At 44.5% G+C, this 12,727-nt stretch overlaps 1 protein-coding gene across 1 annotated transcript in view; it reads right to left on the bottom strand.

Moving 5' to 3' along the window:
• The window catches only part of FMNL1 (formin like 1), a 355,813-nt gene that overhangs the window by 184,281 nt on the left and 158,805 nt on the right, over window positions 1-12,727 (bottom strand). Inside the window, exon 2 of the mRNA XM_069237968.1 lies at window positions 1,580-1,663. Within this exon, the coding sequence (XP_069094069.1) occupies window positions 1,580-1,663 (84 nt within the window). The remainder of the gene's footprint in view (window positions 1-1,579; window positions 1,664-12,727) is intronic.

The raw sequence follows: 12,727 nt of genomic DNA on the forward strand, positions 1-12,727 counted from the left end.
GCCAGCCTATGTTAAGAGGCATTTGAGCCTTTAGCATCGAAGTGCTTGCTTCCTGCCAGTGGACAGTGGAGCCTCCATACTCTGTCAAAGTATTATTGTATTTTATCTTAGATGTTAGGTCCTCCAATGGTTATCGGTTTTTTCAGTATCTTCCTCTTTCCATTCATCAGATATTTTGCACCAGCTATTTTTATTTTCTGTTGATATTGTCTACAGTTGTGAAAACCCGTGCTATTGGCATTTGTAGTGATTTATTATTTACACGTGTTCTTACTGTGCTATTACTTTGGTGGCTCAGTACTTAAAGAATTGATAGATCAGAAAATAGTGGTACAAAGGCATCTGGATGTCCAACCTTGCTGCAGTTATGTATCCAATGGTATCACTTCATTAAACAATTCTTTGCCGTCATATATCAGGTACCTTTGGGTGTACCTAACAACTATTAGCAAATCCAGTAGGTCTAGACTTAACATTGTGCCATGATCCATGTATTTTTTTATTTTTATTGCAAGCATGTGCCACTAAATAAAATAAAACACCTAGCCATCTAAACATGACCGCCATATGCTTGAATTAAAAAGGAAAAAATCCCCGATGTGGCCATTTTACTAGTGAAAATAACATGCACTGTATTATTTGTATTACTATTCTTCTTGTTGTTGTAATTATTACTATAAGAGGCAAGAATACATCACCACAGAATGAAGCACTCAAAATGCAGGCAACTCCGATGTTACTTAAACACTTTAAATTTAAAAGGAGATGAAAAATAAATCACCATCTCACTGGGCACACAAACTTCAGGCGAAATAAAGAGGTGGTATTTTAAAGTTAATATAAAAAAGCACACTTTAAATGAGCTGTGTCACTAAAGAGAAATAAACTGTTTTAGTTGGATGTGAACAGTGTGCACAGGCTTTGTGCAATTACTCAAAGCGAAGGGATCCATTGGCTCATGATGCAGTGGTGGGAGGAAGTAAAATGTTCATAACAATACCAACTGCTTACATGAACTCCCCTAAATAGGGTTAATCTGGGTATGATCGAAAAGGGCCCACCTGTGTATGAATGAACTCACCTCTCGGGGCTCAGGTGGGTGTGAAGGAATTCCCACACTTGGAGCTGTCCTGGATAAGAATACATCGCCAGAGTAGACCTTACCTTGGAATGACTGACCTCCCATGGGCAGGTCTTAGGTGGTTATGAATGGACTCCGTCCGTCTGAGTTCACTTTACATGAATTAACTACTGAAGCCTAGACTCACCTGTGCCTGATTTGACGTCTCTAATCAGGACTAACCTGGTTATGAATGAACTCCTGCACTCAGATTTCAAATGGTATAAATTAAGTTCAACAATCAGAGGTCATCTGATATGAATGAACTCTCCTAACCTGGTCCCGATCTGTATGAATGAACTCCACTAATCATGAACCCCAACTAACCAGGATCTACCTGGGTATGAATGCGCTTCCACAGTGAGAGCTTATCAACTCCCATAACCAGGTATAAATGAGCTGCCAGGGGTCTCCTGTATGTGAATGTTCATGCATGGCATCATGGCTGCATCTTCTTACCTGATCACATATGAGCTCCCATTTCTTCTCGTTGTCATATTGCCTTAGAAGGGACATTTTATCTGGTGGGAGATTCATAGAGTTCTGTAAGAGACATAAAACAAAATGTAATACATATTCCCTGCATTCATGTCAAATTCCCATCCCACCTTGCCTTCTTATTTCATCCCCCCTCATAATATTTATCCAGTTCAGCTACACACTTGTCATTTTCCTTTTCGTCCCCTTCCCTCCTTCATCCTGTTTCCTCTCACCCCTTTCCTCTCGTTCTCTTCCCTCTAGCACCATTCTGCCTCAGTCCATCACCTTGTTCCCGTTAGTACTGTACATTCCTTCTACCCCCTTCCCTCTCACGCCTTCCCCTTTTGTTCAATTCACTCTCACCCCTTCCCCTCTCACCTTTTCCCTCACAGCCTTCCTCTCATCCCCTTCACACTGAATACCCTTCTTCTTGTCCCTTTCTCTCTTGTCCCATCCCTCTCTCCTCTTGAATCTCTTTCACTCTAATCCCCTTATGTCTTCTCACTTCAGTACATAATTTTTCTTGCCTCTCATTCCCTACTTTCTCGCAGCCTTCTGACATGTCCTTTTTTCTCCTGCATCCTTCACTCTGTTTCTTCTCGCCTGGCGCATTTCATCCTCTTGTTCCTTTAGTTCTCTTCCTTTTATTTTCTTCTTGCCCCCTTCCCTCCCGACCCCCTTCTCTCGTGTAACCTTTTTTACCCTCTTTATCCTCTCCTATCTCATCACTTTACCTTCTCCTTTCCTTACATCTCACCCTCTTCCCTTCTTTTCTTCTCACCCTATTTCCAATACCATTTTAAGGATTTTGGAGACCAGGAGCAACTTTGAATTTACTCATTTTTAGCTAATTATAGATTACTTGGTGCCAACGATATTGAATTACTTGTTAAACTTTCAGAAATGGGGGGCATACAAATAAAAGTAAAATCTAAAGAGGTCCAGAATCCACCAGCCAAATAGTGCCAATAGAAAACCTGAACAAGCATTGCTAAATGCATTTATTTCTGCGCTTAGATCTAGATTTTGTGTCTTTCAAGAACGTTATTGCATGTGAATTCAGTGTTTGACCAGTGTGTTCCTCCCAGTGTCAGAAAGACAAGTTAAACATGACCTAGTAGATATTTAGTGGACTATCATCATATAAAAATAAGACATACGGGCATAATCACAATTAAATCCTCCTCACAGCTGCCATTCTTGCTGCAACAGTAAAAATCATTGCACTGCTCTGAGGATTTTCACCATTCCACCTGGTAAAATCTGATCGTTTTCTCCTTATTTATCTTCACCTGCCTTGTCTCTTCGCTCCCATTTCTATGTGTGACTTTCTCTGGGTCACGCTCTACTCTGCAGAATGAGAGGGCGGGATATAGAAGTAGGACAGAGAGGTAAAGACAACAGTCTACTGAGAGAGGTGAAGTAGAGGGTTAGGTAGACAGATTGGTTAGGTGGGGAGAGACAGATGCGAGGTAAAGGGAGAAACGCAAGGTAGTCATGAAGAAAGAAACAGAGAAAGAAGAAGGAAAAGTAAGGTGTAGGTGGAGAAATGGTGAGAGGGCTAGAGGTAGAAATGGACAGGGTTCACCAATGGGTGAGGTGGAAATATAAGGTAGAAATAGAGGTGACTAACAGGAGGAGGCAGAGAGAGGGTGGGATACACAGGTAGAAAGGTGAGGCAGTGATGGAAGTATAGAGAGAGTGGTGAGGAAGGAAAATGAGAAGAGGTGTAGAAAGTCAGATAAGGAAAAGAGTAATAAGCGGAGGGAGTAAGGAAAGAAATAGTGATCAGGTGTAGAGAGAAACAAGTGAAGAGGAGATACTGAGGTGAGGTAGCGGAAGAGTAGTGCTGTTGAAATAGAGGAAAAGAGAGAACGGCGATGTAGAGACAGAGGAGGGATTATAAAGAGAGAAGCAGCTGAAGAGGTGACGTAAAGAGGGTGTGTAAAGACACGTTCTAGTCTTTAAGAACAGGTTTAATCTTCACTGAAAACGCCAGCATAAAAACATGTACAACCACTTCCAATTCCCTCTGGCAACTGATGATTCCAGCTCGCCTAGCATTCGGAAATCCGAAGCACAGACCAACTTAAAAAAACTATTTAAAAAAACTGAAACCCTCTGTATAAACAACTATCCACCACTCATCACTCGGCCCCATCTTCTTCCTCACACACATAATCTGACAACCATTTTGGTCTTTTTCTGATTTTTTGTTGTCATTCACTTCAGGACTACTGCCACTAGCAGAACTTTCATTCACGTCAGGACTACGGCCACTAACACAACTTTCATTCACTTTAGGATTACGGCCGCTAGCAGAGCCCTCATTCACTTCAGGACTACTGCTGCTAGCAGAACCTTCTCCTTCTTCCTCATTCATATTGCCCTCAGACACCTCATTATTCTCGTCCTCTATCTTCACCACCAAATTGTCCTCATCATCCACACACTATCCTCTCTCTACTCTCCTTCCATCACCATCATACAGCGGATCCTGTCTTGACAGCTGAACCATCTGTTTTGGTACATTTTAGACTTTTCATCCTTGGCGTGGTCTCCCTTAACTTTTTGCCTCTGTTTACCAGGTTGTTGATGTGTGTTGGACTCTGATTTTGCTGTTTTTGTTACTCTGGGCACTTTACCACTGCTAACCAGTGCTAAAGTGCAAGTGCTCCTTTACAAAATGTGTATGTAATTGGCTTATCCATGATTGGCATATTTGATTTACAAGTAAGTCCCTAGTAAAGTGTACTAGAGGTGCCAGGGCCTGTAAATCAAATGCTACTAGTGGGCCTGCAGCACTGGTTGTGCCACCCACATAAGTAGCTCTGTAATCATGCCTCAGACCTGCCACTGCAGTGTCTGTGTGTGCAGTTTTAACTGTAAATTCAACTTGGCATGTGTACCCACTTGCCAGGCCTAAACCTTCCCTTTTCTTACATGTAAGATACCCCTAAGGTAGGCCCTAGGTAGCCCCAAGGGCAGGGTGCAGTGTATGGTTACGATAGGACATATAGTAATGTGTTTTATATGTCCTGACAGTGAAATATTGCTACATTTGTTTTTCACTGTTGCAAGGCTTGTCCCTCTCATAGGTTAACATGGGGGCTACCTTTAAATCTGATTAAAGTGTAGATTCCCTTTGGGAGCGGATGGACATGTGGAGTTTGGGGTCTCTGAGCTCACAATTTAAAAATACATCTTTTAGTAAAGTTGATTTTAAGATTGTGTGCTTGAAAATGCCACTTTTAGAAATTGGGCATTTTCTTGCGTATACCATTTCTGTGACTCTGCCTGTTTGTGGATTCCCTGTATGGGTCAGTTTGACAGTTGGGCTGGTTGCTCCTCACGCTAGACAGTGACACAAAGGGAGCTGGGGTGTAGCCTGCATATCCTGATGAGCCATCTGTGCTAGGAGGGAAGGAAGGCGTGTTCACTTACACCTGAAAGGGCTGTGCCTGTCCTCACACAATGCAGTCTCCAACCCCCTGGTGAGTGGCTGGGGCTTGGCCTGGGCAAGGCAGGATTTCACATTCAAGAGAGACTTTGCTTTGAAGTGGGCCTACTTCAAAGGAGAAATTGGGTATAAGAAGGGCACCCAAAACCATAGACTTTAGAACACTTCTTGAACCAAGAAGGAACCTCTGCCTGGAAAAGAGCTGAAGAGCTGAGGAAGAAGAGCTGCCCTGCCTGTGACTGTGCTTTCTGGAGCTATCCTGCAGTTGCTGCTTCTGCCAGAGTAAGAGGGCAAAGACTGGACTTTGTGTGCCTTCCATCTTGAGAAGAAATCTCCAAGGGCTTGATTTAGAGCTTGCCTCCTGTTGTTTGACGTCTCAGGGACAGCAAAGACTTCTCTCTGCCAGCACCTGGATTCTCTGGAGAGACTCCTACTCTGCCCTGTGGTACCCATCCAGTTCCTGGGACCCTGAAAGGAGAAGCTGGCAGCCTAAGAGGAGGAAATCCACGCACAAAGCACTGTGCAGGGAAAAGATCGACGCGACTCCGATCTGCGGCTGAAGAAACAATGCGCCGCCGGCTCCGCGGCTGAAAATCAACGCTCGCCGGAAACGCGACTGAAGAATCGACGCACGGAGCTGGAGAAACGACATGTAGCATCGCTGATGGAGGCTGGGAGATCGCAACCCGCGCTGTGTGGTTTTCGGATCATCGTGAGGCTGGATTTCCGACTCAAGTACCGCTGGGCGTGTAAAAACAACGCAAGGCCTGCCCGGACCCGAGAGTGCTGACTGGATAGACGCATAGCTCTCCTGCGGAGAGAAGAAACAACGCACCCCGACCCAACGAAAGGAGAAACAACGCAAGGTCCCGCTCGTGAGTGGAATCGACGCATCTCAAGCCCTTTTTTGATGCACACTCGCCCGTGCTGGGTTATTTTTGACGCATCCAAGGTACATTTTCACGCTAACAGTGTTAGTGTGTGTTTTAAAATACATAAAGACTCTTTTTGCTTTTTAATTGATAACTTGACTTGTGTATTGTGGATTTCTTGTCGTTTTGGTCTTGTTTTCTTTAGATAAATATTTCCTATTTTTCTAAACCTGTGTTGTGTCATTTTATAGTGTATTCATTAAGATACTGTGTGTGTTGGTACAAATACTTTACACCTAGCAATCTGAAGTAAAGCCTACTGCTCTGCCAAGCTACCAAGGGGGTAAGCAGGGGTTAGCTGAGGGTGATTCTCTTTCACCCTGACTAGAGTGAGGGTCCTTGCTTGAACAGGGGCTAACCTGACTGTCAACCAAGAACCCATTTCTAGCAGTACATATTCATCTCCAACCAAAGGATCCAAACTTAAATCCACATCCAACTCATTTGAACTTCTACCAGTCACATGCACCTCTCTATATCCTCTCAATATGGCAATTCTTTTCAAATTCCTGACCTTCCCATTCCTCAATACTTTGATAACCTGTAGGGGTTCTGAAAACTGACTCTCACCCTTCTTTACTCGCCACGGGTTCTTCACCTTATCCAACATTCCAACCTTCATGTCAGGATCCTTCAGTGACTCATCTTAGAGTCATAGACTGCCTTACATTTCCTATGGGTATCTTTGATTCTCTTAGTCAAATCATCCATTGCAATGCCCCCAAAAGATGACTCCATCAACCAATCAGGATTACTTTTGGTCCTTGGAGTCCTACCTCTCATAATCTCAAAAAGGAGAGCAACCAGTCATATCATTTACTGTGGTTCTAGACGTCCATACAGTTCTATAAATCTGTACTGCACAATCCTCATTATTTTTTTAACATTAACTGAATAACACCTTTAAGTACTCTGTTAAATCTCTCGATCGTACCATTGCCACTGGGATTATATAAGGATGTGGTACAATGTCTGATACACAGTATCTAAAATAGGCTGCTGCTTTGTTGGAATTTAATTGTACCCCATTATCAGTAATACATTGTGCTGGTAACCCTTCACTCATGAAAACTTTGTCCATGAAATCCAACACCTCATCAGTATCCACTCTATCAACCACTTTAACAACTGGCCATCTTGAAAATACATCAATCATGGCAATCATAAATTTAGATTGGATGCCAATGGGACCCATAATGTCCATTGCATTGGTCTCCCAAGGTTTTTGGGGGATTACAGGTTCACACAAATTTGTTCTTCAAGGACTTATTGGCACTGGCACAGCTCGCACAATTTTTTTATCATCCTTTGTTCATACATGTTTACACCTGAGCACTAGTACCATTTTTTAACTGCTTGTTTCGTCCTCGCTATACTATACGTGACCCTCATTGCACTGTTTGGTGATAGCTTGTCTCAAAGAAATTGGAGGGATAACTCTTCTCACCCTCATAACACTTCCTTTACACAAAGACAATTCATTACTCAGCTCCCAAAAACTCCTCAAATTTGAATTAAGAGCACTTCTCATAGGCCAACCTTCCATTACATAATGAGCAACCTCATTTCCATACTCTTGCATCCATACACTTTCCTCAATAACTGTAACCCCATGGTCATGAAAAAGATCTATTTGAAAATCCTCCCATTCATCATTCAAATACTCCTTACTTTGCAAAGGCATCCTTGAAAGAAAGTCTGCAGTTAATTTTTTTTCCTAGAACATACATTATTTTATATATACAGTCCTGCAGTCTTACTGACATACTAGCAATACATGCAGATGCATTATACTTTCCCTCCATTGTAAGTAACTTGACTACGATTTTATGATCACCCTGAGCACAGACAATTTTCCCCATACAATAGATCTAAAGTGGGCTAGCGCCCACACACACATGCACAAGGGTTTCATTTTCTATCACTGAAAATGTTTCTTCTGAAGGTGATAGTGCTCGAGATGCATGTGTAATCATTACTTCCCAATGGCATAACAAAACTTGAGGGGGCCCCCTCAAAAGTACTTTGAGTTCCTCCCACACTGGACTTACTCAGGACCTCTCAGGTTGAGGTACTGTGCTAAGAGGCCCCCCTGGGACTTGGGTCCATACCCCCACACTGCGGGGGCTGTAAGGACTTTTGTTACACCACTGTTACTTCCTTATTATGTTCAGTATGTTGCGATAACACAACACCTAAACCCTTACAGCATGCATGTGTAGTTACTACACTCAACAAACTTGGTATCAAAACCACTCAGTGTGGAAGCATTCACTATATTTTCCTTAATTACTTCAAACTCCCTTTGACACTCACTATTCCATACAAATTTACTCTTGACGGCGGACGACGGATATTAAGATGGCCAATGTTCGATGTAATGTCAGGTAAGGTAATTAGCAAGGTTGCTACGTGGAAATGTTCTTCGTTGAATATTTACTATCTTGCTCCATCGAGTAAACCTCAAGTGGCACCACTCACAATGCACCTTCAACAAGTAGGTCAGTTTGGTGTTTTGGCTCCTAATCGACAATTGTAAAGAGGTTGTAGTCTTTAAGAATAAGTTTATTCTTCACCAAATCACCAGCATAAAAACACATACAATCATTTCCAGTTCCCTGCAGCAACTGATGATTCCATCTCACCTAGCATTCTGGAATCCAAAGCAGCCGCTTACAGGCTAACTTAAAGCAACATAACACAATAGGGTATGTTGAAGTTGAGTAGAAGATCTAGATGAGAGAGAGGTTAAAGGGATAGAGGAAGATAAGAGAAGACAAATAGACAGGGAAAGGGAAAGAGAGGTTAAAGGGATAGAGGTAGAAAAGAGAAAACAAAGAGACAGTGAAAAGGAAATTAGGCAGTGAGTGAGGCAGTGATCGAAGTATATTAAAAAAAGTATGGGAACTGTAATGCTGAGTGCGATGGGGCAGGGTGAATAAGTGTGGGGGCGTGGCTGACAAAAAATCAAGGGGCAGCTTTATGGAAAGTGGCGCTGCACAGAGTGCAGCGCCACTTTCCCTGCGCCCCTTAGCACTCCCCTACTGCCACCATGTGTATGGCGCACCATGGCGCAGGGTAGGGGGCAATAGCGTCATTTCTCATGATGCTGTTGATGTACTCTGCAGGAGTAGTGCTAAAATATTGGCGCTACTCCTGCAGAGTACATAGGGCCCCATTCTAAAGAATGGAAGCCCCCATGTAACAGCATAGTGTAGCAGAAAGGGTTACAGAGTGCACTCTGAAAATATGGCGTGTGGATTTCGGCCTCGTTGGGCCACATTAACGTTGAAAACTATGATGTTAATGTGGCGCAAGGTGGTGCTAGGGCATTATAAACATGTCCCAAAATGTTCTGCAACCTTTTTTAATTTTTCACCTTCAGGTAACTACATATAAAATAACGCATGGCTTAAATGACAAGTAAATGCAGTTATGTTAATTATTGGGAAAATACACTATTGTGCATTATGAAACCTCTATTAGTTAATGCACTGCAACAGAGAGCCACAGAACTGAATCCTGGTGGGTGCAGTAGAGAATAGTGGCTTGAGTATGTTTAGGGCTGTAGGGTCCAAGTCTGTGAGAGAAAGCGCTGTGAACACGTAAGTCATTAATTTAAACTTGCGTTACACACAGTATAAGATGGGCTGCAACAAAATACCAAAAAGGTTTAAGAGAAGAAAATCCTTTCGGAATATACATGTTAGTAATACCCAGACTGTACGTAGTGAAATTTGTCTTCTATCTGTCTTTTAAAAGCACACTTCACAGCTTAGCTGGTAGCTCCCTTACAATACCTCTGCAGATTGACTAGTTGTGCGCATTTAAATTTCCTTCAGGGAAGCAGGCCTGGTAAGAAGGCTTGCCTGGCCTTCCCTCGGTTTCACAGCACAGGAGGCTCTCTGCCTTACACTTGAGCCGAAGCATTTCAACTCACAGAAATAACTGTGCCAGGATGGTTATCTTTTCACAAACTGCTTTTCTAAAATTATAAAAAAGTATGGGCACGTCATGCCCCTCAGAACCCCCCCCCCAATCTCCCAACTTCAACCACTGGAGTGAGGTAAGGCAGAGGGGACAGAGGTAGAATGACAGAGGAAATAGGTGGAGCGTTGAGGTAGTGAACAAATAGTGAGGTAAACTGAGAAGTTACGTAGTGAGAGAGAGAGAGATGAGGTAGTGAGAGAGAGGTGAGGTAGAGAGATAAATGAGACTTAGAGAAGGGTAAGGTAAAGGGGAGTGCAGTAGAGGAAGAGTTGAGAGGTGTAGAAAGAGGTGTGACGTAGAGATTGATCATTCAGGGAGAGAGTGAATGTGGGGTGCAAGGGGCAGAGATGGAAACAGCAGTGAGGTGCAGAGAGATGGGCGGGGTCCAGAGAGGGGCGTACAGTATAAAGGTAGGGACCGTGACTGCTAGAGAGGTGAAGTCATGAGAGAGAGGATGGTAGGCAGGTTGGTAGAGAGATGTGTCATGAGAGTGACCTGATGATGAAATAGGTGAGGTCTAGAGAGTTGAGATAGAGAGTGGGGGTGGCTAGAGATGAAGAGAGGTATAGAAATAGGGGTGAAGTAAAAGAGTAGTGGTAAAGTTTATGTATATAATTCCACCAGCTGCCCGAGTGCATAAGGAGTGCAATTTTTCAGATGAGGCATGGACACTAAACTTGGTGAAACAAGCATGCCCAGCTGTCAGGTTAATAAGAATCTGTGTTATGCAAACCCCAGCACAGACCGCTAACTGTCCCGATCACTTTACCTCGCACGGTGGGGTCCCTGGACAATTGCACCCTTTGCCCATGCCCAGTCCACTTGGGTCCCCTTCCTTCACATCTCTTTACCATTTTGCAGCTTCTCTCTTGCCCCTTCCTTCTTGTCTTCTATGCCTTCACTCCTTTCCTTTTGCCCGCTTCACTCTGGTCCATCGCCCTCTTTCATTTGCATCCGCTTTTTTTCCTTTATAAGGATTGACTAGGGAGATGAAGTTAGTCCTGCAAATATTGTTAATGCCGCTTCCATACTGCATTGATCGAGTGAGCATAACAAGCGTACCCGCTGCCTGACTGCTTCCAAGGGCTTCCACCACCAGTGGCTCTGCTCGGATATGCTTTGAGTTACTGAGGGGGTCACCACATATCCCAGTGCTGGGCTAACAGGCTCTGCCCTCAGACAGCAGCTGTCTATAGCTTAGCCATCCCCGGTGACACCAGGTTCCATCCTGCACTGTGTAAAGCCTACACTCCCATGCCAGCTTCTACAGCGCTCAGTTAGGTAAAGCACACTTTGGACTGGTCGGGCTAAAGCACGAATAAAATACCAGTTTCCACATTCCCAGAGGTGTTAAGTAACCTCACAATGACAGGTTCCAGGTTGCCCTGGTACATAATATACCATTATAGCGTCAGTTTCCTTGCTCTCCTGCTTGGGTAGGTTAAGCGCTATTTCCGTTCCACTCCTACTCGCCGTCTTTGCATCGAGGTGCCTCTTTGGCAATCCCTGGCTGAAGTAACCTTTAGGGCTGCAGTGATCATCGAGGCGCTGGTGCTGCTCAGAGGCCTCTTCCACTGAGAGTAACAATGACAGACGTGCTGTCCGCCCCTGGCAGATGGCGGGCCCATAATGCACTTTCCCTTTCGTCTCTGGACTAGGAGTACAGGTGATTCTACATTAAACTGCACTGTAGAGAAAACAGCGCCTCTTCAAAATGGTTTGCTATTCTAACCACAATAACAAACTCCCTAAAATTCAGGGCTGCTTTTGTAGAGGAAAGTGGGTTGCTTTGCTGGGTGGGTCTAGATGGACGGACTGGGAGAACAACCTTCCCTCAGGGCTGCTTCGTGAGTTAACAGAGCAGAAAGCACAGATTGCCCCAGTTTTGCGGGGTCTCTCCATGCCCCGCATGGTTAGTCCAGTCCCTTTAGTGCCAGGTTGCAGACACTAGGGGGCATATTTATACTCCGTTTGCGCCGAATTTGCGTCGTTTTTTTCGACGCAAAACTAACTCCATATTTATACTTTGGCGTTAGACGCGTCTAGCGCCAAAGTTCATGGAGTTAGCGTCATTTTTTTGCGTGAACACCTTCCTTGCGTTAATGATATGCAAGGTAGGCGTTCCCATCTTAAAAAATGACTCCGATGCATATGCGTCGTATTTATACTCCCGGGCAAAAATGTCGCCCGGAAGTGGGCGGGTCTAAAAAACCCCCATTAGCGCCGGATTTTAGCGCCTGGGTCAGGGCAGGCGTTAAGGGACCTGTGGGCTCAGAATGAGCCCAGAGGTGCCCTCCCCTGCCCCCAGGGACACCCCCTGCCACCCTTGCCCACCCCAGGAGGACACCCAAGGATGGAGGGACCCACCCCAGGGACATTAAGGTAAGTTCAGGTAAGTATTTTTTTTTTTTAAAAATTGTGGCATAGGGGGGCCTGATTTGTGCCCCCCTACATGCCACTATGCCCAATGACCATGCGCAGGGGACATAAGTCCCCTGGGCATGGCCATTGGGCAAGGGGGCATGACTCCTGTCTTTGCTAAGACAGGAGTCATGTCAATGGGGGTTGGGCGTCGTAAAAAAATGGCGCAAATCGGGTTGAGGCGATTTTTTTGCCTCAGCCTGACTTGCACCATTTGTGGACGCCCATACGCCATTTTCCCCCTACGCCGGCGCTGCCTGGTGTACGTCGTTTTTTTAAACGCACACCAGACAGCGCCGGCGGCTAACGCCGGCTAACGTCATT

This window comes from Pleurodeles waltl, chromosome 6 (assembly GCF_031143425.1).
Source record: "Pleurodeles waltl isolate 20211129_DDA chromosome 6, aPleWal1.hap1.20221129, whole genome shotgun sequence".
Taxonomy (NCBI): domain Eukaryota; kingdom Metazoa; phylum Chordata; class Amphibia; order Caudata; family Salamandridae; genus Pleurodeles; species Pleurodeles waltl.